This window comes from Aspergillus alliaceus, assembly GCF_009176365.1.
Source record: "Aspergillus alliaceus strain CBS 536.65 unplaced genomic scaffold BDW43scaffold_2, whole genome shotgun sequence".
Taxonomy (NCBI): domain Eukaryota; kingdom Fungi; phylum Ascomycota; class Eurotiomycetes; order Eurotiales; family Aspergillaceae; genus Aspergillus; species Aspergillus alliaceus.
This window is the reverse complement of record NW_022474685.1, coordinates 541124-562754: the sequence shown is the minus strand read 5'-3', so window position 1 is coordinate 562754 and position 21631 is coordinate 541124. Positions and strand designations below refer to the sequence as shown.

Below are 21631 nucleotides of genomic sequence, written 5' to 3'. Positions count from 1 at the left end.
AGTAATTTATATACTTCTATAGAAAGAAATTTATTAATAGATAATTATCTATAGAAATCTAAAATTTCAGTCTTTTCTTATTACTGAAACTGAGTAAAAGATAGTTTAATTTATTATTATTTTACTACTATTTTTTTACTATACTAAAGATATTTTAGTATTAAACGCAATTATAATTTATTATATATAGCAGATTTATAATCATCTATTTTAGTATCTTAAAAATTAAAAAAAACAAACTTAATTTAAAGATAATTAAAACTTTATTTTAAAAATACTCTATCTATTATAAAAGAGAAACTGTCTCTTTATTATTCTTAAATTATAAAGGCATAGTAAAATATATACTATTACTACTATTCTGAATCTAATATACTAACTTTAAACTTATAATTCTAAAGATTAGACTATATAGAAATAGTTATAGTATAAAACTAATTATAAAGTTTTATTAATTATATTATTATTAATATAAACTAGTACAGTATAAGCCGAATAATAAAGATAATAAATATATTAAGATAATAGATTTATATATTTTTTTTTAGTATATAAATTTATTAATACTAATATTTATATTTAATTCTCTAGAATATTAACAGTCTATTTATATAACTATAGATTCTAATATAAAACAAGATCTCTATAGAGATTAAGTAATATCTATAACTTTTTTTAAGAATTAAATAATATTCTAGAATACTAGAAGTTTCTAAGGCCTATTTATATAAATGGTATAAGATATTCTTATAATTTTAAATATATCTAGTAAATATATTTTTATTATCAAGAATATCTTTAAGATATAATTAAGAAAATTATAATTCTAAAACTTACTTTATCAAAGATAATAGATAGTAGGCTTAAAAATAAGAAAAAGCTAGTATAGGAATTTTCTAATAATAACAGTCAAGAGATAAAAGAGAGAATAGAGACTAAAAAAGCTATATTTAATAGAAATAAAATTAGTAATAAGTCTTTTATTTAATTATATAAATAATATCTAGACTTTAATAAATTTAACTTTAGTTAATATTTTTAATTATTATATTCTATGTATTAAAGTATTTTTTATTTTATTTTAGGATTTTGGGATTTTGGAATAGGAATCCTGTTTTGTGGGGATTTTAGGGTTGGGATTCCCGTCCCATCCCATCCCAATGGTCATCCTAAGCCCAGGGCTGGTATACTAAATACTAGGATAGGAATTCATGAAGTTTCTGCCTGGCAGAATAGTCCTAGTTTGGTAGGCGGTCCCTAAATCGGCCACTAAACCTTAAGCGAGTGTTCCAAATTTCAATCACCTCCCACTGTAACCTAAAATCATAAAATCTGCCATATATATACTGAATTAAATATCTATCAGAACTATAGAATAGAAAACACTATAGTAAGCTCTATATAAGGATTTATTTATATTACCCGATTATCTTACTTCTAAGCCTGATCTATTAGATCTAAAAAGATATATCTATAGAGTATATTGTTACGCCTGGGTATTCGGGCAAGAGCTCTATGAGTGTTAGCTGCCTTGCGTTGCGATACTATTATACCTGAGCAATGAATCCGATGTGATTCCGAGTATGGGGTGGTAGCTCGGCGTGGTCTAAAAAAACCTCGGCGTGGTCTAAAATTCTGCCCCGAGATTCACCGCCCTTTTTAGACCACGCTGAGCCTATGCCAAGAAAAGGCTCATCGTGGTCTAAGTGATTAGTCAGTATTCTTAGACCATGATGAGACACTTGGAAGATTTTTAGACCACGCTGAGCATATACACTAGGGCTTAATCACCATAATAGGTAAGGCATAGCCCTAATAAATTTCTACTGCATAATATATTGTATTGTTTCTGCATATACTCAGTATAGGCTTGTCCTTATCAAATCATAACAATGGCTAGTACCGAAGTTACAGAAAGAATAGTACAATAGATCAACAATATCCCAATTCAGGTATATACTCGTTATACACTGGGCATATGCCAAACTTATACTCAGGTACCTAATTCTCAGACTGAGGTGCAGGAGTCTCCTAGAGATAATTATAGTAGTATACTTAATACTAGATCTACTCTGTCAGATCCTAAAGATGATATACAGGAACAAGAATCTTTTACACTAATGATGATGGGCCTACAGTATGCTCCGACCGGGAGACTGGCGCTAAGCCAAAAAGGTCAACGTGGTCAAGCTCTAGTGAAGGGGTTCAGCATGGTCTAAAACTTGGTTAAAATTTAGTTTTAGACCACGCTGAGCATATGCCAAGAAAAGGCTCATCGTGGTCTAAAAAGGCGGTGGTGGTGGTGGCAGAATTTTAGACCACGCCGAGGTTTTTTTAGACCACGCTGAGCTGGCACCCTGTTTGAGAAAAAGACCGAAATAATAGAGAAAAAGCTGTCAGCATGCTGGTATCATACACGGTAATTGCCACCCTAAGCCACCCCCCATCTACCCCTTCACCCAGCAGCCAGCAGCCAGCATATCCAACCCATGTCTTTAGGGCAGACTCCACCGAGGGAACATTTGTTGAAGATTGGACGGTTTTATTGCAGGTCGTAGAATAAGCGCATATATGCTTGGTAAATTGTCCGCAAGAAAGGCCCTCTTCTCTTTTTCCTTTTCTTCAGGAGGTCGATCGGAGATGTTAGGGCTTTTGCAGGAATGGCGTAAGAACTGAACTCACATTAGCACACCCACATAATCCTTAACCCTAATCCGCAAGACAGATATATCTTTTGAACACTTTTATTACCTTCAATTTACGCCAGATCTTTGATTATACAGCATAATGCATAGAACAGTAAAACGGTCGCATGAATCCAGCTCCGAAACTTATCTAGAGTTAAAAGATGATTATCTTCCAGATCTTGATCTGCACGAAACCCAAACTTGCCGTAATGGCAAGTCACAGGGAAAGCTCTATTCTTCTACGGTCCCATGGTAGGTGTCATTAGTCCTATTGGTCAGTCTAGGAGCCCCGATTGCTAGTCTCCAGAGTTATGTATCCAGAATGGATACTGGAGTGATAGCGAATTCGGTAAGTTGATTATTTCGATGGAAATGAGTCTTGATCATGACGAGGCAACGGCGACGAAGGAGATACCCGCCACAATGAATCAGGTGTAATCCGACGCTACTTTAAAATATAATGAGAGCCATCAATTATATCGTCCTGTCACCCAGCCTGCTTATGTCGGAGAGCCGAGTCCGGAGATTGATGCCGCAGGGAAAGACCTCCTCGGGTGGAAGTGATATCATATCACACATGAACTTACAACACGAGACAATCTAGTGAGTATTTCTAGCTATAACTGTCTTCGTGGCTCCCAAAGAAGAAAGTCAGTTGGGAGAAGGCTTATGGCTTGACCCTGAAACCGGGTTGCACATGGCACTGTAAGCGACATGTTGACATATTCCTCCTTGAATTAAGGAAACGAAGGGAAGATACATCTAACACGCATGAAAAGAGTGTCCTTGTTCCATGGCCTTCACTGTTTGGTAAGTCTGCCACAATCAGAGCACTCTTTATTTCATTGGGACTGATCTTTCAAGAACATGCTCCGCAAATCCCTATATCTGGACTATTACTCCGGAATGTATGATTCAACATGGAAACCTCATACTGGTATGATATCCCGTGCCCCTACTCACTCCTTAATGCGCCAAAACAAGTTGATTGCTAGTGAGTCATAACAAAAATTACAAAGAACATTGCATCGATGCCATCCGACTTAAGCCTTATGTGCGCCGGAGATATGACACTCATTCCCATTAAATGGTCAGAGAACAGGAACTGGATCATGCCCATATTTGAGACCATTCAGAGCTGTCGCGGCTACGATGCATTTCAGGAATGGTCAAGGGATCGAGATGCCGCGAATCCAGATTTGTTGTATAAGAATGCGGCTAGGCTGCATGTGAAGGGCATTTGAAGGCTTGATTATCTGCAGGATACTAGAAGCTAAGCATATGTAAAAGTATACACTTATTCTATGTTTTTTGGGCTCACTCCTAATGTCGGGAGTCGCCAGCTCTTTTTATGCCCTGCAATAGATAGTGGATCAACAAATGTCAATCTAAATTAGAAATTTACAAGAATACTCTGGCCGCGCGGGTGCCGGAAAGGATGACAATAACAGATCACGTAAGAATATATAACTATCACAACAAACCTAATAATAGGTTTATAGATGAGAGATTAAATCAGCACCAAATACTCTAATTCCTCCGTACAGAGCAAAAAGAAAAACCCTCCACCAGCTCATCAAAAATGGCCTCAAAGCGACAAAACTCACCCCAACCACCTCCAACCTTCACAGCAACCCCAACTTCAATCATCCATGACACCAAGGATCTAGTCAAGCATGCCCGCGAAGCCCACACCCAGATCAAAAGAAACGTAGATGCTAACACAGCAACTTTTACCAATGTCATTCTACCCCTTGCTCACATGGACGACGTTCTGGCTTCCAAGTCCCATATCCTTGTTTTCTATAGAGCCGTCTCGACCAACCCCGAGCTGAGGAATACCTCCATCGAGTCCTGGAATCTGCTTGATAGCTTCAATGTCGGGACGACGATGGATGATGGCTTATTTGCGCTGGTTGATGCCGTCTTCCAAAGGGTTGATGATCTGGATCTAGATCCGGAATCTTATCGTCTACTGAAGAAGAAATATATGGGGTATATCTGACATGGCTTGAAATTGTCGTCTGGTTGCCAGAGGGTTCGGTTTAGGGAGATTTAGTCGCGGCCTAGTTGGATTAAGGCCGAGTTTCAGAGAAACTTGGTCGAGTCAAACGATGGGGGTGTCTGGTTTACGGCTGGAGAGTTGGATGGATTACTGGAAGAATTTCTATCTACGTTAAGAGAAGGGGGAGTAGGAGGAGTCAATGAGGGCAATGTCCGAGTGTCGTTTAATGATCCAGGCCTCTTTCAAACCCTTAGATACTGGTTCATTGTCGATACTCTTCGGTGGAATCCATGCGGTGGGAACGATATCAAAATGGCAGCCTCGTGACAATGTTCCGGCTGGAGACTTGCCGCAAGGAAATGGGGTGAACTTCTGCGACCAAGTCAACTGCCCGGACGGGAACGATTTGTTGTCGTCTGTTAAGGTCAAGTTGTGGAGGCTTGTAAGTGGTGGAGTCGCTACTTTCCAGATAGCAAGCAAAGCAACCACGAGGAGTACAGCGTTTAGTAGGCACCACCATGTCCATGGTATAGGGCGTGGTGCTGGGGGCCTTGGTGAAGCTCCTCGTTTTCGTCATCTTCTTCTTTCGTCGGCCTTTGGTGGCTGTATTGGTCGTGGGGTTGATTTGAGTGACATGGATATTTTGATGAGAATATAGACATCTGACGAATACATTAGGGAACAGGATCTTGCGAATAGGATATCTAGGGGTTTCCAAGTCGATAGGCTATGAGGCTTTCAACTAGATCTCTGTTAGCACTATCTATACAGGTCCTATTACGTGATTCGATTCGATCCCATAAGCCACCAGAATAATCTACCATGCGTTACGTTATACTAAGCCCTCTTAGTGGTAAGTCTACAGTGACCACGTAAATCAACGAGTTACTCAAGTGACAGGCTTGATACGCAAAATCTTTCGGAGCTCTTCTCTGCCGCTCACTGAAACTACACCCAAGCAACCGCTATGATCAACCAAGACGAAATAAGCGAACTCGAATCCGCCAGTCTCCTAAAACAATCGAACCCTTCACAGCCTAAGCACCATCGATGTAAGGGAACCGCACAATTCCCTATCGCTTTATCTATTTCGCTAAATATATTCTGGGTCGGATTTGGCTCGGTGTACTTGGCCAGCAATCTCTATACGCGAACAAGCCATTCGTCGTATGAGAACGGGCTCGCTTCAGACCTAGGTCAAGGCCGCATACCAGCATGGTATTGTTCAATCTGAGTTTAATGCTACGTGGATAGGAGCCGTTAAGCCTAAAATCGTGTTGATACAATATGATTTCACCGACGGGGTCAAGTTAGATGAGAACGGAAACTATTTCGCAGACCATGGAGGCCATGAATACGTTGGAAGCCCAACACCGGAGATTGATCGCGCGTGGGGTCTTCTTCTATCTGGTTGGCTTTTTCTATTTATAATAGATGAGATGGTGCAAAATGTTGACTATACAACTACTGACTCGCTACAACTCGCTACAATGAACCAAGGACTAAACATTGATCTGAAGGGTTCGGACGCTAAGATGGATGGAAGAACAATCCAGTGGCCAGGCTTAGGTCGTTACTTCAGGCTCGAAGTTTTCTACTCTCTTCACTGCTTGGTAAATACAGGGAAGTTAGAGGATGCCTGGTGAGATGGAGCAGCTAACGTAATGACGTTCAAGAACCGACTTCGTCAAGCATTGTATCCCAACTACTACGACGTCTTAACCATCCAGACGACCCATCTCGTGAAGACCATATAGGTTCGTTGGTCACCCACACGCCTTCCTCGTGGCAATTAAATTTGCTCACAAATGAAGGGCACTGCATCAACCATCTACGCCAGGCAATCCAGCGCCATGCTGATCTCACCCCACTGGAATGGACCCCCGTGGATAGGACGGTTATACTTAACACTGCTACACGTCACACCTGCCGGGGAACTTTGACAAGATGCATGAGTGGACACGCCAGAGGCGCACAAATTTTGAAGACGTCAAGGCTGTGAGGAATGGTAGTCTTTTGCTGTAGACTAATGTCTCAGTAAATATTTGTAGTCACCGTCCAAGCTTAACTATAAGGGAAGAGAAGGGGCAGTAACAGAACCCATAAGAGTTTCTACAATGAGAGTAGCAAAATCAACAAAGAAATGGAATGGCCTCCTATTTCAACTCCTATGGATGACTACCAGCTTCACACCGTTTTCTTTTCACCGGCACTGACCCCAATGGTGCCATCCAATTGACCGTCGTATGATAATATGAAGATCAGAGGATGACTCATGGGTGTGTATCACCGTTCCATGAACCACATCCCAAGCTTCAACAGCACCAGGCCAGAAGTATAAACCTCCCATCAGGGGAGATAGAAAGCATGGCACTCCAACTATAATGATGAAGTATCAGCAGCAGTTCCCCGTACTGAGTTCCCAACACTCGAATTTCCTCAGAATAGGATGCAGCTGCGAGTCTTTCGCCATTCCGGGAAAACACTACAGATTCCTAACTTCCGCAACGAGATTCAAAATCCGTCGAGCCTTTAGTGCATCTATCCCAGAGCCGAATGGCTCCCCGCTTCGATATGATTGCCAATTTCTCGCCATCGGGCGCAAATACAGTATGTGCGAGACTATCCTTTCTATTGCCAAATGATTCCAGACAACTCCAAGTAGATGTGCCCCATAGCCGACAGGAATATGTGGATACCATCATCATTAATTTGTTCCCGGGTGAGAACTTTAAGCCTATGATATGTCCATTCCAGGGTGCTTTGATGGTGAGTAATAAAGGGCTCCAGTATTTCTTTGACAGATGCCAGCAGAGACCAATTGGGAACCTCTTTGCTAAATTTGGACCGGATGATACTCCTTTGCGACGCAAAGAGTAGAACAGACGTGAATATTTGCAAAGGGGCTTCTTCATAAACTGATTTAAAGCGAACAGGGAACCGTTCTGCATCATGAACAAGCTCCCGCAAGTTTGGGATAGATTCCAACTGCCTCCATTAGCCTATGTCCAGCTTTGAAGACTATCATGCTTATTACTGGAAGAGTGAGTAAGTCAGTTCGCATACTGACCGCGATATGGATTCTTCCGATAATAGTTATAGCTTCAACCTAGTGGATAAGGTGAGTCGTTAGGAAGTGATTAAGTCCCGTATACTCGTATCTCTCAATATCACCCTGTCGAAGGTGGTCTACCCAATGAGTACAGACATACTGCACATGTTCAGAAAGGATTTCTTTCACGATCAAGGCATTTATATCTGTTATTCGCGTACTCGGTTTCTCAAGGAAGCATATATTACGTTGTAGTGCCCGAGCCATGACCCTCAAGCAGCTCTGGTAGAGGGAGCGATTTGCTTGCGCCTCGTCAATCCGACAATGATATTCCTTGTACCGTTCAAGGGTAAGAAGATAGTCTCGGAATGGCCAATCTAGCAATTTAATGGGATCTGGATCACTTTTGAGGAATTTCCAGGACCAAATGAAAGTGCCCAAGGCGCCATCTCGTGTCGCTAAGTCTGGCTCCAATAAGCCTTGTTAGGGCTATGATAGATGGGGGTTCGGATAGAACATCGATGGAGCCAACTACTTGCTTGAATATGACGCATGTTCGTAGATGGTGGCCATAGTCTTCAGTGAGCACGGCCTGAAGGTTCCTAGCGTACACCTCCTCTTTCGTGACCATTCCCTCATCACCGTCGAAAGGGCCTCCTAGGCGGTCTGCCTTATCTCAAAGCCTAGCTTCGTCGTGCCGTTCTTCACTTTTAATCGGCGGATCCTGCGTAGGGATAATTGATTCTGTGGAACCACTGGCATTTTCCTCATCGATACCATGTCTATCCTCATAGTATTTTGGAGTTGAGTGCTGTAGAATGTCTGCTTCTTTTCGATCAGCAATGTTTGGATTTCTGTGCCTTTCTTGAGGATGGGAGGAAAACCTTGAGAACAGATTGGGGCCCTTTCTCTTTGACATGGTAGTGTTGAAATGGATTCTTGTTAGCTTATATATGATTATGGGGTGTCATAGAGAGGTAGGAGGAGTATTAGGGAAAAAGGAAGACGAAGATGTAATGAGAAGTTTAGATGTTCTTGGTATTGTCCATTCACCACAACAGCATCGCAATTAAGTCAAACAGAACTATATTGTATTGTGTTGGATGTTTCACCGGATATATATGTTTCTAAAAGCTATGTTTTGGCAATTGACACAGGAGAGATGTAAAGAATGGACTTTGGAAAGACAAACTGAGTGTATTTATGATATGTATATGATTAAAGGTGTGAGTAGTAGGAGAAGGAGAAGAAGTAAGGTAAATATAACCAAATAAATGGCGTGATTACGCACTCCCCGCGATCGGCGCCCCGCTGTTTCACTTCGGCATTAATTTAATAATTGACAGTCACGTACTATTCTTCTTCACCCCCCTCCTACATTGATTTAAATTTTTATATTATATCCTCAATCTTCCTCAATTATCTCCTCTCTCCCCCATATCCTATCTCCTCAATTTCAAATAAACTCTCAAAAATGGCCACGTAAGTCACCACAACCTCCCCCCCTCCTCACAGCCCCCACTATATACACTACCCCTCCAACCCTAACAAAATATACAGAAACATCACCTTCCACGCCAGCGCCCTCACACGCAGCGAGCGCAGTGAACTCCGCAACCAACGCGGCCTCACAATCTGGCTAACCGGCCTCTCCGCCTCGGGCAAATCCACCATCGCCGTAGAACTCGAGCACCAGCTCCTCCGCGACCGGGGCGTGCACGCCTACCGCCTGGACGGCGACAACATCCGCTTCGGCCTCAACAAGGACCTCGGCTTCAGCGAGAAGGACCGTAACGAGAACATCCGCCGTATCGCAGAGGTCGCGAAGCTGTTCGCTGACAGCGCCTCTATCGCTATCACCTCGTTTATCTCGCCCTACCGCGCGGACCGGGAGACCGCGCGCCAGCTGCATGAGGTTCCTACCCCCGGCGAGGAGACCGGGTTGCCTTTCGTTGAGGTCTACGTTGATGTTCCCGTTGAGGTTGCGGAGCAGCGGGATCCGAAGGGATTGTATAAGAAGGCTAGGGAGGGGGTGATTAAGGAATTTACTGGTATCAGTGCGCCGTATGAGGAGCCGCTTAAGCCGGAGGTGCATATTAAGAATCATGAGTTGCCGGTGAAGGAGGCTGTGAGGCAGATTGTGGAATATTTGGATTCGAAGGGGTATTTGCCTCCTAAAGAGTAGATCTGCTTTGGATATCCTTTGATTTGTGGGTTGTTCTTGGGGGTATTTACCGTTAGATTGGTTTATTGTTTCATAGAATTGTATGGCTTTTTGGGGGGTCTCCTATTGATGGAAGTCGTTCGTTTGATCAGGAGTATGATGCGAAGCAGACAAGTGAAGTAAAGTATATACGCTACAAAAACAAGGTATCAAGTGTACCATACCAGGACAGATATTCACAGGATCGCTTAACTGAACTCAAACGCGTAATACACATACGCTGTGTACTCTCCGCCTCCCTCGTGCGCCTCGCCCGGGTCGTCTTTCTTGACCCGTCCTTTCTTGTCCCGGCCAAACGCATTCCCGGCGAGGTACGAGTACTTCTCGTCCAGATTGTGTTTCGCCTTGTCCGCTTGCTTAGAACTCGGTGCCTGCACCATGTTAGTCCTCGAAGCAAGGAGATAATGAACGGGGAATACGTACCCGAATGAGCGTGCAGACAAAGTCAAGCGGAAGTCCGTAGCGGAGGACGGTCTCTACGAACACGCGGAGAACAAAGACGTGGATCCAGACCATGACTGCCTCACTCCACGCCGTCCGTCCGAGTCGCAGTGTCTCGCCCCAGAGCTTGCGCTCGTCGCCCCCTACGCGCTCGAACTCCTTGCGCTCGTCCTCCTTTCCACCTTCTACATACTTGAAATCGCGGGGGATCCACTTGTTTTCACGGGCCTTGTGGACGAACTCCGGGCTGTGTTTCTTGAACGTGGTGACGGCATACAGCGTAAACTCGTCATCCGAAGCGACAAAAGTTGCAGACCGCGGAACCACCATGGGCGAGATGGTTTCGTACGTCTTAAGGAACTCCTTAACCTGCTGAGCCGGGACAGCAACAAGATGTGTCTCGATGTACTCCGAATCCTGGACTACACTGCGAGGATCGACAACCGATGCGAGGGACTTGTTGGCCAGATTACCTCTAGAATAGACGTCAGTAAGCCACTGAGATAGGCTAAGGGGAAGTCGCACGTTTGCTTCCGTTGGAGCGTCGCCAGGTTGTTCTTGACTTGGTTGTACTGGGCATATTTAGACCTGATGTCATTGTCGATGCTGGCGGCTTCCTATGCAGAGTTAGAAAACCGGGTAGTCAGCTGAATATTCCACGGAAAAGTATACCTTCTGTAAGAGGTCAATCAGCTCCGCTAAAGGCTTATCGGCCCTGTACTTGACTTTGTTCCATGTGAAGGTCCGCAGATAGTGGTCCACCGGCTCTGATGATTCAACGTTAACGTCCTGATCATTGTCGGCCCAAGGGTTCGGAGTAGAGCATACTGTCATTCACAGTCTTCATCTTGCTGATCTGCGCCTCATCGCCCTCCAGGATATTTTTTAGCGCATCGCCGACTTTGGACACGACGCCTTGGCAGGCGGTCTCGAGTTTGCCCAGCTCGTCGGCTTGCTGCACGAGGGCGTCTAACGTGCCGATTTTGAATTCCGGAATTGGGAACGGGGCGACCGATCCATTTTCGGGGGCAACAGTTGCGGTGATGGCGTCGAGCGCATCATCACGGTGGTGAGAGGGGGTGATGGAGGTGGGGAAGGACACGAGGAGGTACTTGGTTGGTTTGGACATGGTGACGGGAGATCCGAATAGAGCTGATGAGAGGGGGAGTAAATCGAATAGAAGACAACGACCTGTTGCCACGCTCGAGAAGCGGGCAGGAGGCAGTCGATCGGACAAGGAGGTTGGGGAATTCGTTGGTTAGTTGTAGTGGAGTTAAGGTGTTGGAGAGCTTCCCAGCTTGCGGGATCTCGGGAGGCGGTCGGCGGGAAGTCCAGGTCACGGCCCATAAACTACTACTACTTACCTATACTCATCTTTACACCTTTCCGATGATTTCCTTGGTTGGTTATTGTTCATATCTGTGAAATATAATCTTGATTGATCAATGCATATGTGCAATGCCTCGCATTGTCACGCGGCTCAACTGCCATCTAAAAACTATTCCTAGCACAAATCCACGATCTCTTATGTACAACTCAATAGAAACAAACAAGTATCCAACCGTCTATACGCCTGTCCAATGAATGCATGCGTCATGGTACTCAAAATTTCAGAAGATTGAGCCCGATCTCAAGAAGAGGGCTGGGCTCTAGTTAGTGATCTTGTAAAGACTGGACATAGCCTGGATAGAGGTAATCATTAGCTTTCATCGTCCGGTTTCCCTTATTGAGTTAACATACTGCAGCTTGCTTGGGCTCCACAAACAGAGCCTTCGCCTCAACCAAGACCTGGGGCTCCTCGCCATCCTTCGGCAGAGTCTCGATGCGTGCTTCCACCCAGGCTTTACGGCCGTCGACCTTCACCGTCTCCGCCCGCAGAACGGCATAGGCATCTGCCATGGCAGGGCGTCGGTAGTCAATATTCAAGTTGGCCGTTACACCGACCTTGTTCGGCAGAGCAGGGAAACAGCACCGCGCCATCGCCTCGTCAAGCAGTGTAGCCAGAAGACCACCGTGAACGATACCGGGGTGGCCACTGATGGCGGAGCCAAGGTAGAAGATCGAGACAAGGCTCTTTCCGCCTACCTCAGAGAAGATATACGGCGGGACGACAATTCGATCGGGACCCGAGAGAGTACCCGCGGTCAGATTGCGTGCGCGCAGCTCGGCCGGGATCTTCAAATGCGGGCGGGACTCGGTGAAGGCAGAGTCCTCCCGCAGCGCCACGGAGATTGGATGGTTGCGGATGAAGTTGTCGACCTCTGCCGAAAACTGATCGGGAGGAACGAATGCTGTGAGGGTCTCCTCGTCTGTGGGCAGAGTGGCCGTCATCATGCGAGACACGGTTTTTTGTGTTTGGTAAACGATCCCGGCAGTGAATGCGATTAACGCAATTGATGTGAAGCCCACGAATCGGCGTAAACGGGATCGAGGCTTAGGGGTCTGAGGCGGGATTGACGATGTACCTGGTAATGCCGAGGTAGGGACGTTAGCATTGAATAACCAGATGGGCAACAGTGGAAGGGGTTGTGGGATGCAATACCTGTAGAATACAATCGGCGGAAGAGATCATGAGGTAGAGGAACCTTCCGAGACTGATGCACGAGCCATTGGGCTTTTATAGGACCATTCGACCTGAGACAGAACTTGGTCGTGGTGGGGACAGCCCGAGAGAAGGTTGAGAATGGGACTCGTTGCATCGCGACAATGAGGTCTAGATCACAACTTCAAGAGGATACGAGAGTCAGCGTCTATGGGCTCCCAACCATAATGCGGCCCTAACTGAGGTAATCCGTTGGTCTGTCGGGGGGCTGTTTCCTTGAGGGAACCCGTTGCTTATCAGACCGGCGTTGGTAAATTGAATCTCTTTCCAAGATTGACTTGTGATTCGATTGGCTTAGGGGCCAGCGGATCACTGGACCACTTCATTTTTGGACCTCGGCTCATTCTCCGGTCCATGGATTTCTCAACACTCATTTCAATCAATGAATCACACCAACAGCCTGTGCAAAAGTCACGCGCAACGGTTGAGGCTCAGCAAAAAAAAAAAAAAAAAAAAGATCATGGTCCGCATAAAAATTTATGAATGTGTGACCTTGGCACATGCGCTGTCGGATTCATCCTTCTCCGAGAATCCTCGAAGATTAATGCATCAGGTGTTCCATAATGGCGTCGCGCAAATGAGAATATGGTATTCTCGATGATCAACGGGAAGAAATAATCCCATGATGGCCATATCGACTTTCCTAACTATTGAATTTATATGAGCTTTTAGCGCCACCTCCTGCGTGATCCCAATAGGTCGGAGTCCGAGCCATTCAAAGGTCTCGCACAGATCCTAATGCAGCCACTGATCAACAGGGGTATACTCACCGTTGCAGTGTATTCTGCATTGTTGCGGTCAATGTACATACTAGGATCATACTTGCAGATTCCCAGAGTATGGATAGATGGAATTTCTGCAGGGGTTCATTCCCCCCTTGGTGGGCATGCATAAAGTACCTTCTCCCCAGCATGCCAGGAAGGAACATTCTTGATCGTCCATGGCCCCCCCTGTCATCGATCGATTGTCTCACGCTCTTCTCCTGTCATGCTCCTATGCATTGTGAATTGACAAAAAAATTGTCGAAAATTCTCGTTATCAATGGCTTCATCGGTCCTTTGGTCGTTCTTAATCGCGACTCCCGTCCTGGGCTACGCTAACCCTCGCGCCCCTGCAATCCCTGAAGAGTACGACGTACTTCAATATGTTGACCCACTTATTGGGAGTGCCAACGGAGGTATACTTACTTTTCCACTTGGTCGCAGTAAATGACATCGTGATTGGCGTCTGATTCCCTGTCTTCATTAGGGAACGTCTTTGCTGGCGCGACACTTCCCTATGGGATGGCGAAAGCTGTAGCCGATACAGACTCTGTGAACAATCAGGGAGGCTTCGCGTATGATGGTAGTAATATCACTGGGTTCTCCAGTCTGCATGATTCGGGCACTGGAGGTCAACCTTCACTGGGGAACTTCCCCCTTTTCCCATACGTGAGTTGCAAAGATGACGACGTCAATGGCTGCGTGTATCCCAAGAAGCAGCGTAAGACGCGATATGATCCCGGATCTGTCATCGCCAGCCCGGGTTACTTTGCATTGACCATGGCTTCGGGTATCCGAGTAGATATGACTGTGTCCCACCATACGTCTCTCTTTCGTTTTCGTTTCCCAGCAGATCGCGAATTGAACCCCCTTATCCTATTGGATCTTAGTGACTTGTCGGACACGCGACAGGACAATGGGACTATTGCTGTAGATGCTGACTCGGGGCGGATGGTTGGCCATGCTCGTTTTTTACCCAGCTTTGGGAGTGGATCTTACACTCCATACTTCTGCGTTGACTTTCGCAGTGTCTCCGGTATCAGAGATAACGGCGTTTTTGTTAATTCACGAGCAAGTACAGACGTGAAGGGCCTCACGGTCTCCAGAAGCATCAACGGATATCCTTTACCGGTTTGTTCCTAATTCGGACCCGTTGATGTTAAGCCCAACTAACGAGCGTAGGGGGGCGCTTTTATTCGATTTCAATCACCTAGTGACAACATGGTACTAGCCCGAGTAGGTCTCAGCTTCATCAGTAGTCAGCAAGCATGTAGTAACGCCGAGGCGGAAATACCCAACTTTGACTTCGATGTGACGCACTCCGCCGCGGTAGATTCATGGACGAAGAAACTCGCCCCTATCCGAGTGTCAAGAAATGGTGTCAACTCTTCTTTTCTGTCCACATTTTATAGTGGAATCTACCGTACTATGATCAATCCGCAGGACTATACTGGAGAAAACCCACTTTGGAAGAGCACAGAGCCGTATTTCGACTCTTTCTACTGGTATGCGCACAATCTGCCCATAGTACTCTTCTCTGATAATGAGATAGTCTCTGGGATTCATTCCGGTCTCAACTGCCTTTCCTGACCATCTTTGATCCCACATCACTAAGCCGGATGATCCGATCGTTAATCGATACCCAACGACATTTAGGCTGGCTTCCAGACTGCCGCATGTCGCTCTGCAAAGGTGTGGCACTTTAGCCCTACTGATAAAGGCGGACTGACTGGCCTAGGTTACACTCAAGGTGGCTCTAATGCGGACATTGTCCTTGCCGATGCATACCTCAAGGGCATCACTGATGGCATTGATTGGCATGCGGGCTACTCTGCTGTGCAGAAGAATGCTGAAGAAGAACCGTATGACTGGTCAAATGAAGGGCGCGGTGGGCTGGACAGTTGGAAGTCACTGAACTATATTCCGGTAGAGGATTTTGACTACAAGGGCTTCGGAACGATGACCCGGAGCATTTCCCGCACGCTTGAATACTCTTATAATGACTTCACTATTGCACAAATGGCCCGTGGCCTCGGAAAACAGGGTGACGCTGAGAAATACGAGGTCACTTCTCAATTCTGGCAGAATTTATTTCGAGACGACCAGACCTCCTTTGTAAACGGAACTGATACCGGATTCAAGGGTTTCTTCCAACCCAAGTACTTGAATGGCACCTGGGGATATCAGGTTGGTCTACACCACCTTATCAGTATACGAAAGGTTCTACGGCTAATAAACATACAGGATCCAATTACATGTTCCAACATCGACACCAGTGGGAGAGCTTGCTCCTTACAAAACAATGCCGCCGAAACGTTCGAAGACAGTGTATGGGAATACCAATTGTACGTCCCAAGTTCACTAATCTATCCGAGTTATCCACACTGACTCTCCAGTTTCGTCCCTCATGACATGGCCGCTCTTATCACTCGTCTTGGAGGCCGATCTGAATTCACCCATCGTCTTGACTACCTCCACGACACAGGCATTACATACATTGGCAACGAGCCCTCTTTCCTGACCGTCTTCCAATATCACTACGCCGGCCATCCCGGCAAGTCCACCTCCCGCGCCCACTTCTACATCCCCAAGTACTTCGATGCGAACCCCGCCGGTCTCCCAGGCAATGATGACTCGGGTGCCATGGGCTCCTTTGTCGCAATGACGATGATGGGCCTCTTCCCGAACCCTGGACAGAACGTGTACCTCATCTCGGCTCCCTTCTTCGAGTCTGTTCGCATCACCTCACCGCTGACGGGACGGAACGCCACGATCCGAGCGGTTAACTTCGACGGCAAATACGAGAATATCTATATTCAATCCGCGACGCTGGATGGAAGGCCTTATTTGAAGAACTGGGTGGGTCATGATTTTTTCGCCGAGGGACGGGAGTTAGTGCTTGTGTTGGGAAGAAATGAGAGCCGCTGGGGGACTGGAGACGAGGACTTACCGCCGTCGTTGTCTACGAGGGGTGCTCATTTTCAGTAGCTTGGAAGTATGAATTAGCTTTTATTTTTTTTTTACCGTTTTACTTGATTGAGTTAAGATAATTGTTTCTGCTTATAGATATGAGCATTAGTACTCCTAAGGTCTATTGTAGTTATTCCCTTTGAAACAGACAGTTATCATGACCTCATTGAATATGCGTGCATGAACTAAACGCTACTACCTTAAAGAGTACATCACCTAGAGTAAATTCTACACACTAGGTACTTCATACCAAGAACGAAAAAATTCACGTATACTTTCAAATTCTTTAATTCGTTCGTTGAAATATCCGATTGAATGTGCAAGAGACAGGTTGAAGGCTGTCTCGCACAAATGCAGTGAAGGGGAATCGTAATATATGTACATCACGGCATGAATCACCTTGAAAACAAAATCGAAAAAAAAAAAGCAAAAGGGGGGAACGACCAACCAATCACTAACTATCAGATTCAAGCCTAGCCACGATAAAACTTGCTCTCGATCCAAGGCATACCGACGACAGAAGCCTTGCGGACCTTATTACGGACCAGGATACCGACCTCGGTCCCCTTCTTATGCAGGCCCTGCTTGATGTAGCCCATGGCGATATTGGTCCCGCCCAGGGTAGGACTAGGGAGACCCGAGGTGATGACGCCGACGGGGGTGCGGGATTCGTCGTTCAGATCGACGATGACGGCGCCTTCGCGGGCGGGGGACCCCTTCTCGACGGTGAAGCCTACGCGGCGCTGCGGGAGGGTTTTGGCTGGGGAGGCGAGCTGGGGGAGGATGGTGGCTGCGCCGTTGAAATTGGCAGTTGCTGGGTCGCGGCGGTCTTTGCCCACAACCCAGCCGAGGGCTGCGGCGGGGGGAGTCTGGGCGGTGGAGATGTCGTGGCCGTAGAGACACATTCCTGCTTCGAGGCGGAGCGAGTCACGGGCTGCGAGGCCGGCGAGGCGGACTAGGTTGGGGTTGGAGAGGAGGAGGTCGGTGATTTGCGCGGGGAGGGAGGTGGTGCCTTCCGTTGGGATGGATATTTCGAAGCCGTCCTCGCCGGTGTAGCCGGTGCGGGATATGAGGAGAGGATGGGGGGTGGGTGTTCCATCGGGCAGGGTGAGGTGGAGGGAACGGCAGTTTCCGAAGTAGAGGGTGCTGAGGTCTGTTTCGGAGCCCTCACCGTGGATGTAGGACTGGAGGACCTCGGCTGCTTGGGGACCTTGGAGGGCGACCAGGGCGCGGTCTTCCAGGATGTCCCATTTGATGCTGTCTGCGCCGTGGGCCTGCTTGTAGGCGGAGATCTCGGCTTCCAGGAAGGCGAGATCCTCGTCGCGCCGGCCGGCGTTGGTGACGAAGTAGAAGGAATCATCGGTGCGACGGGTGATGACGGTATCATCGATGATGCCGCCTGTGCCTTCTTCGAGTAGGCAAGATAAAGTGGATTGGTTGTGGCCCAGCTTATCGAGTGATGAAGGGGTGACCTTCATCAAGAGCTCTAGAGCGCCTGGCCCACTGAGTTCGTGTTGAACCCTGCCTCGTCATTAGTTTCTCATTGCATGGAAATCGGGATATTGGTATGTGTATACGTACATATGGCTCACATCAAACAAGCTCGCCTTTTCTCTCGTCCACTTGTGGCTTTCGACATGGCTGAGATCGGAGTATTGCAAGGGCATGGAGAACCCCGCAAAGGGCACCATCTTCGCGCCCCGGGCCAGATGCAAATCATAGAGCTGAGTCTGCCTCAGCGGCTCCGAGGAGGCCGGAGACGAAGCAAATCGCACACCACCATGGGCGGGAAGAGAGCTGACACGGAAGAATGGGCGTGCGGCAGTCGGAGCGCGGAGACCGCGGTGGAGCGGAGCTGTCAACTGCCGCGGAAGGAGAGTAGAGCCATTGGCGGCGATAGAAGCGGACTGGGAGAGCGATTTTGATCCCAGGAGGTTGATACCCCGCCGCAAAGGTCGTACGGTCGACATGATGAGGACTTGAAGCAAATTGATTGTGATCTTTTACAGAAGCAAGTTGCAGGACAGAAGACGAGGGAATAGAATTGCGGAGTGTAGATCGATAGCGGGAAAGTCACATGCCGATAGGGCAAATTCCGCGGGCAAGCCGTACTCTTGTCACTCCGTCCCCGACGGGCGGATTTCCTTTACTCGATAAACATTCATATTTACAATAACTGTGGATCAAGAGAGCCTGGATCGGAACCTGCTGCGAAAAGGGTGATAATGATATCTCTCACCCCGGACCACGGAAGAGAGCCGTATGTGGTCCTGAGAAGTCAGGCTATCTCAACGCCTGACAACCGTCTGCGAGAGAGCTACTTCGTCGCTGCAGTGCCATTCGGATTCATTACCACAATAACACAAATAGGTAGTCAGTCTGGCAGAAAAGCTGCTGCAACCCGAATACACTCATAACGATAAAACAAGTCCTCCCGCAGTCATTTCGAAACCTCCAGGGCCGTACACGTTGGAAGATACATATGTTATTATCCCGAAACATGACATGAAAAAAAGGGGGGGAATATAGAAGGAGTAAAGGAAAGAAAATGGTCAAACACAATGTAAACTCATCACAGTCCGTTATCAGCGCAGGAGAAGGCACTACCCACGGTTCCAGCTTGATAGTTCAAGACCACGCTGTCAACGGCGGCCTGCAAAGAATTGTTAGCCGTGGCCATTTCTGTTGGACTTGAGAGGTAGAACTTACATAGGTTCCGGGTCCTAGGAAAAATAGACCGACAATGATCAGGAAAATATTCAGAATAAAACCGAACCAGCCTCGAAAGCCTCGATTCTTATAGAAACCCGGCCCGTAGTCTTCGCGCCGCATCCGGAGGTAAGCGACACCCCAAAAGATAAATCCGAAGAACGAATCGAATAATGCGCTCATGATAGACAGCAGGTCAGAGAAGAAGGGGATCACTTCCGCAATGATGAAGGCCAAGACCCAAAGAACAGCCAGTATTCCAGCCCAAGCAGCCCATCCAACAACGGTATGATTGCCTTTGTGGCGCGTTCCGTCGAAAAGACGGAAGAAGAGAAAACGGGCAGAGACAGATGCATACAACACTCCAAGGAAAATCAAGGTCGGAACCATGAACGAGAAGGACACCTTCTTGTACACCTCATTGCTGATAGAGCCAAACGCAGGGGCGGTCATATACTGGTTGCCGGTGTAGACATAGACGATCGCGCCCACCAGGCTGAATACAATGATTTCCGCAATGGTGACGGCCGTAACTGATTTCCAGAAATCTTTGGGCTCCTTCATCTCAGCGATGAAACTGGGGAGGGTGATCTGGCCGATAAATGTATAGCTGATGTTTAAAAAAGCATTGACGCCCGAAACGAACGTTGTCCCAGCCACAGGAACGGCAGTCACAATTGGGTCCCCTTTCGCTGAAGTGTATTTGGCGGGATGATCCTCAATAGCCGTGAAGATAACGGCCAACATCACTGATATAAAGGTGAACAGTGCCGAGAACGTCGCAACCTTGGACAGCGTGCTGAATGTTCTTGGGAGTGAGAAGATGAAGGAGACAATGGCCGTAATGAAAGAGAAGGTGATGGTACAAGTGCCATGATGGGAAATCGTGTTGAGCCATTCGGCGCCCACCAAGCAATGCAAACCCTAAAACCGCATTAGGGCTTGCCCGTACTGGGTATCGAGAACATGATAGAAGACGTTACCTGAATAAAGGTGTTGTTCAGCAAAAACATTACGGCGGTCAGATACCAGGCAATCTTCGAATCCCAGAAGAGGTGCTGGCCGATATCACATACGTCGCGAACATGAGGGTGGCGCAGACAGAATCTCCTGAGGTGTCTGTCAGCATTGGACCTTGGGGGTTACTGAGTCGCATTCACTTCACTTACCAGGTAATCAGAGAAGTGTAAAGCACAATCCCGGCGATGACGGCTGTCAGAATTAATCCTGGGACTAGCCCTAGAACGGAATAAGACCAAGGGAACGACATGATAGCCAAGCAGATATATTCAGAAAAGAGCAGCGCAGCCGTCTGTTTGTCAATGCAGGTCAGTACCATTTCTCCCTCACAGTAGTCGCGGCGAATGAATGTACCTTTTGCCAACTACATGTTCGATATTTGATGGAGTTACCCGCCTCCATCTCGATCTGTCTTCCGATATCATCTGTGTCCGAATCGGACTGCACCCCGGGCTGTCGTTGATTCTCGAGGTCCTTCACCTTATCAGACGCGGCTTCGAGTTGCTCCGAGGAAGAAGACTGGCGGTCCTCGTCCCCACACCCGTTAAGGGCCTGGGGTGTATGGGGCGCTGCCATTTTGCGGAGCGGACGAACCGCAGATGAAAGGAGGGGGTAGAAAAGGGAATGAAGGTAGAATTGGAGACCTTCGGATGCATGTACTGCTCCTTGCGTTCACGATTCAATTACAAGACCTAACAAATCGCCAGTCAATCGTGGTGTCAAAGGGATGGGGGAGGTAAATGAATGCGTCATGGGGCAGCCAGCTAGATAGATTGTCCACCCACTTACCTTTAGGGTCTGGAAAGTTCAAAGGATTTATATCAGATGATATCTGTAAATCGTACAAGGACACCAGAGGATCGAGATTAATAGAAGAAAAGAAAAATGTAATTTGAAAAAAGGAAAATCTAATCGGCTAATTAGCGTCGAAATGTGTATGGGCAAATGCTGGGCATGGGCGTACCAAGGAGAGCTTGGAGGGCGTCCAAGCAACAGAATCCAAGACACTAAGAGGCGGGAACGAAGAAAAGAACAAGCCAAGCGATGAGATTAATTAATTAATTCATGGTTTGCAGAGAGTTCAGGTAAGGGTAAATCAAAAAAAAAAAAAAAAAAAAAAAAAAAAAAAAAAAAAAAAAAAAAAAAAAAAAAAAAAAAAA

The 21631-nt window shown here is 46.8% G+C and overlaps 7 protein-coding genes across 7 annotated transcripts; 3 read left to right on the top strand and 4 right to left on the bottom strand.

Moving 5' to 3' along the window:
• Nucleotides 1-4269: 4269 nt before the first annotated feature.
• BDW43DRAFT_305802 (uncharacterized protein) lies at nt 4270-4692 on the top strand (the record flags this gene model as incomplete). The annotated part of the gene is made up of 1 exon (XM_032045869.1): nt 4270-4692. The coding sequence occupies one exon, from the start codon at nt 4270-4272 to the stop codon at nt 4690-4692; it is 423 nt and encodes a 140-aa protein (XP_031905746.1).
• A 4413-nt stretch (nt 4693-9105) lies between these two features.
• BDW43DRAFT_71041 (adenylyl-sulfate kinase) lies at nt 9106-10043 on the top strand. Its single transcript, XM_032050422.1, has 2 exons — nt 9106-9226; nt 9305-10043. The coding sequence occupies exons 1-2, from the start codon at nt 9219-9221 to the stop codon at nt 9927-9929; spliced, it is 633 nt and encodes a 210-aa protein (XP_031905745.1). The 5' UTR covers nt 9106-9218; the 3' UTR covers nt 9930-10043.
• On the bottom strand, nt 10043-11720 carry BDW43DRAFT_71031 (H(+)-transporting V1 sector ATPase subunit C). The gene is made up of 5 exons (XM_032050421.1): nt 11238-11720; nt 11082-11176; nt 10935-11026; nt 10392-10884; nt 10043-10339 (listed from the first exon to the last, which is right to left on the bottom strand). Exons 1-5 carry the CDS (start codon nt 11536-11538, stop codon nt 10157-10159), a joined length of 1164 nt encoding a protein of 387 aa, XP_031905744.1. The 5' UTR covers nt 11539-11720; the 3' UTR covers nt 10043-10156.
• A 75-nt stretch (nt 11721-11795) lies between these two features.
• On the bottom strand, nt 11796-13250 carry BDW43DRAFT_70936 (PaaI family thioesterase). The gene is made up of 3 exons (XM_032050418.1): nt 12952-13250; nt 12150-12874; nt 11796-12091 (listed from the first exon to the last, which is right to left on the bottom strand). Exons 1-3 carry the CDS (start codon nt 13106-13108, stop codon nt 12059-12061), a joined length of 915 nt encoding a protein of 304 aa, XP_031905743.1. The 5' UTR covers nt 13109-13250; the 3' UTR covers nt 11796-12058.
• A 582-nt stretch (nt 13251-13832) lies between these two features.
• Nucleotides 13833-16817, top strand: BDW43DRAFT_70940 (glycoside hydrolase family 92 protein). Its single transcript, XM_032050419.1, has 7 exons — nt 13833-14188; nt 14260-14903; nt 14955-15277; nt 15325-15464; nt 15511-15959; nt 16017-16117; nt 16169-16817. The coding sequence occupies exons 1-7, from the start codon at nt 14053-14055 to the stop codon at nt 16758-16760; spliced, it is 2385 nt and encodes a 794-aa protein (XP_031905742.1). The 5' UTR covers nt 13833-14052; the 3' UTR covers nt 16761-16817.
• A 1-nt stretch (nt 16818) lies between these two features.
• On the bottom strand, nt 16819-18875 carry BDW43DRAFT_70948 (glycine decarboxylase subunit T). The gene is made up of 2 exons (XM_032050420.1): nt 18324-18875; nt 16819-18263 (listed from the first exon to the last, which is right to left on the bottom strand). Exons 1-2 carry the CDS (start codon nt 18710-18712, stop codon nt 17216-17218), a joined length of 1437 nt encoding a protein of 478 aa, XP_031905741.1. The 5' UTR covers nt 18713-18875; the 3' UTR covers nt 16819-17215.
• Nucleotides 18848-21304, bottom strand: BDW43DRAFT_260150 (putative neutral amino acid permease). Its single transcript, XM_032040173.1, has 6 exons — nt 21261-21304; nt 20826-21163; nt 20621-20763; nt 20435-20561; nt 19452-20375; nt 18848-19395 (listed from the first exon to the last, which is right to left on the bottom strand). The coding sequence occupies exons 2-6, from the start codon at nt 21045-21047 to the stop codon at nt 19315-19317; spliced, it is 1497 nt and encodes a 498-aa protein (XP_031905740.1). The 5' UTR covers nt 21048-21163; nt 21261-21304; the 3' UTR covers nt 18848-19314.
• Between the last annotated feature and the right edge of the window lie 327 nt (nt 21305-21631).

Excerpts from the sequence above, each read along its gene's own strand:
- BDW43DRAFT_70948 (XM_032050420.1), bottom strand. The coding sequence starts at position 18,712 with ATGTCGACCGTACGACCTTTGCGGCGGGGTATCAACCTCCTGGGATCA. Across the intron at positions 18,264-18,323 it reads TTGTTTGATGTGAGCCATAT|GGTTCAACACGAACTCAGTG; the intron begins GTACGTATACAC and ends ATGACGAGGCAG.
- BDW43DRAFT_71031 (XM_032050421.1), bottom strand. The coding sequence starts at position 11,538 with ATGTCCAAACCAACCAAGTACCTCCTCGTGTCCTTCCCCACCTCCATC. Across the intron at positions 11,177-11,237 it reads GATGAAGACTGTGAATGACA|AGCCGGTGGACCACTATCTG; the intron begins GTATGCTCTACT and ends TTGAATCATCAG. Across the intron at positions 11,027-11,081 it reads TGATTGACCTCTTACAGAAG|GAAGCCGCCAGCATCGACAA; the intron begins GTATACTTTTCC and ends AACTCTGCATAG.
- BDW43DRAFT_260150 (XM_032040173.1), bottom strand. The coding sequence starts at position 21,047 with ATGGCAGCGCCCCATACACCCCAGGCCCTTAACGGGTGTGGGGACGAG. Across the intron at positions 20,764-20,825 it reads GAACATGTAGTTGGCAAAAG|ACGGCTGCGCTGCTCTTTTC; the intron begins GTACATTCATTC and ends ATTGACAAACAG. Across the intron at positions 20,562-20,620 it reads TACACTTCTCTGATTACCTG|GAGATTCTGTCTGCGCCACC; the intron begins GTAAGTGAAGTG and ends CAGACACCTCAG.
- BDW43DRAFT_70940 (XM_032050419.1), top strand. The coding sequence starts at position 14,053 with ATGGCTTCATCGGTCCTTTGGTCGTTCTTAATCGCGACTCCCGTCCTG. Across the intron at positions 15,278-15,324 it reads TATTTCGACTCTTTCTACTG|TCTCTGGGATTCATTCCGGT; the intron begins GTATGCGCACAA and ends ATAATGAGATAG. Across the intron at positions 15,465-15,510 it reads CCGCATGTCGCTCTGCAAAG|GTTACACTCAAGGTGGCTCT; the intron begins GTGTGGCACTTT and ends TGACTGGCCTAG.
- BDW43DRAFT_70936 (XM_032050418.1), bottom strand. The coding sequence starts at position 13,108 with ATGCAACGAGTCCCATTCTCAACCTTCTCTCGGGCTGTCCCCACCACG. Across the intron at positions 12,875-12,951 it reads CCGCCGATTGTATTCTACAG|GTACATCGTCAATCCCGCCT; the intron begins GTATTGCATCCC and ends CGGCATTACCAG. Across the intron at positions 12,092-12,149 it reads TGGAGCCCAAGCAAGCTGCA|GCTATGTCCAGTCTTTACAA; the intron begins GTATGTTAACTC and ends ACCTCTATCCAG.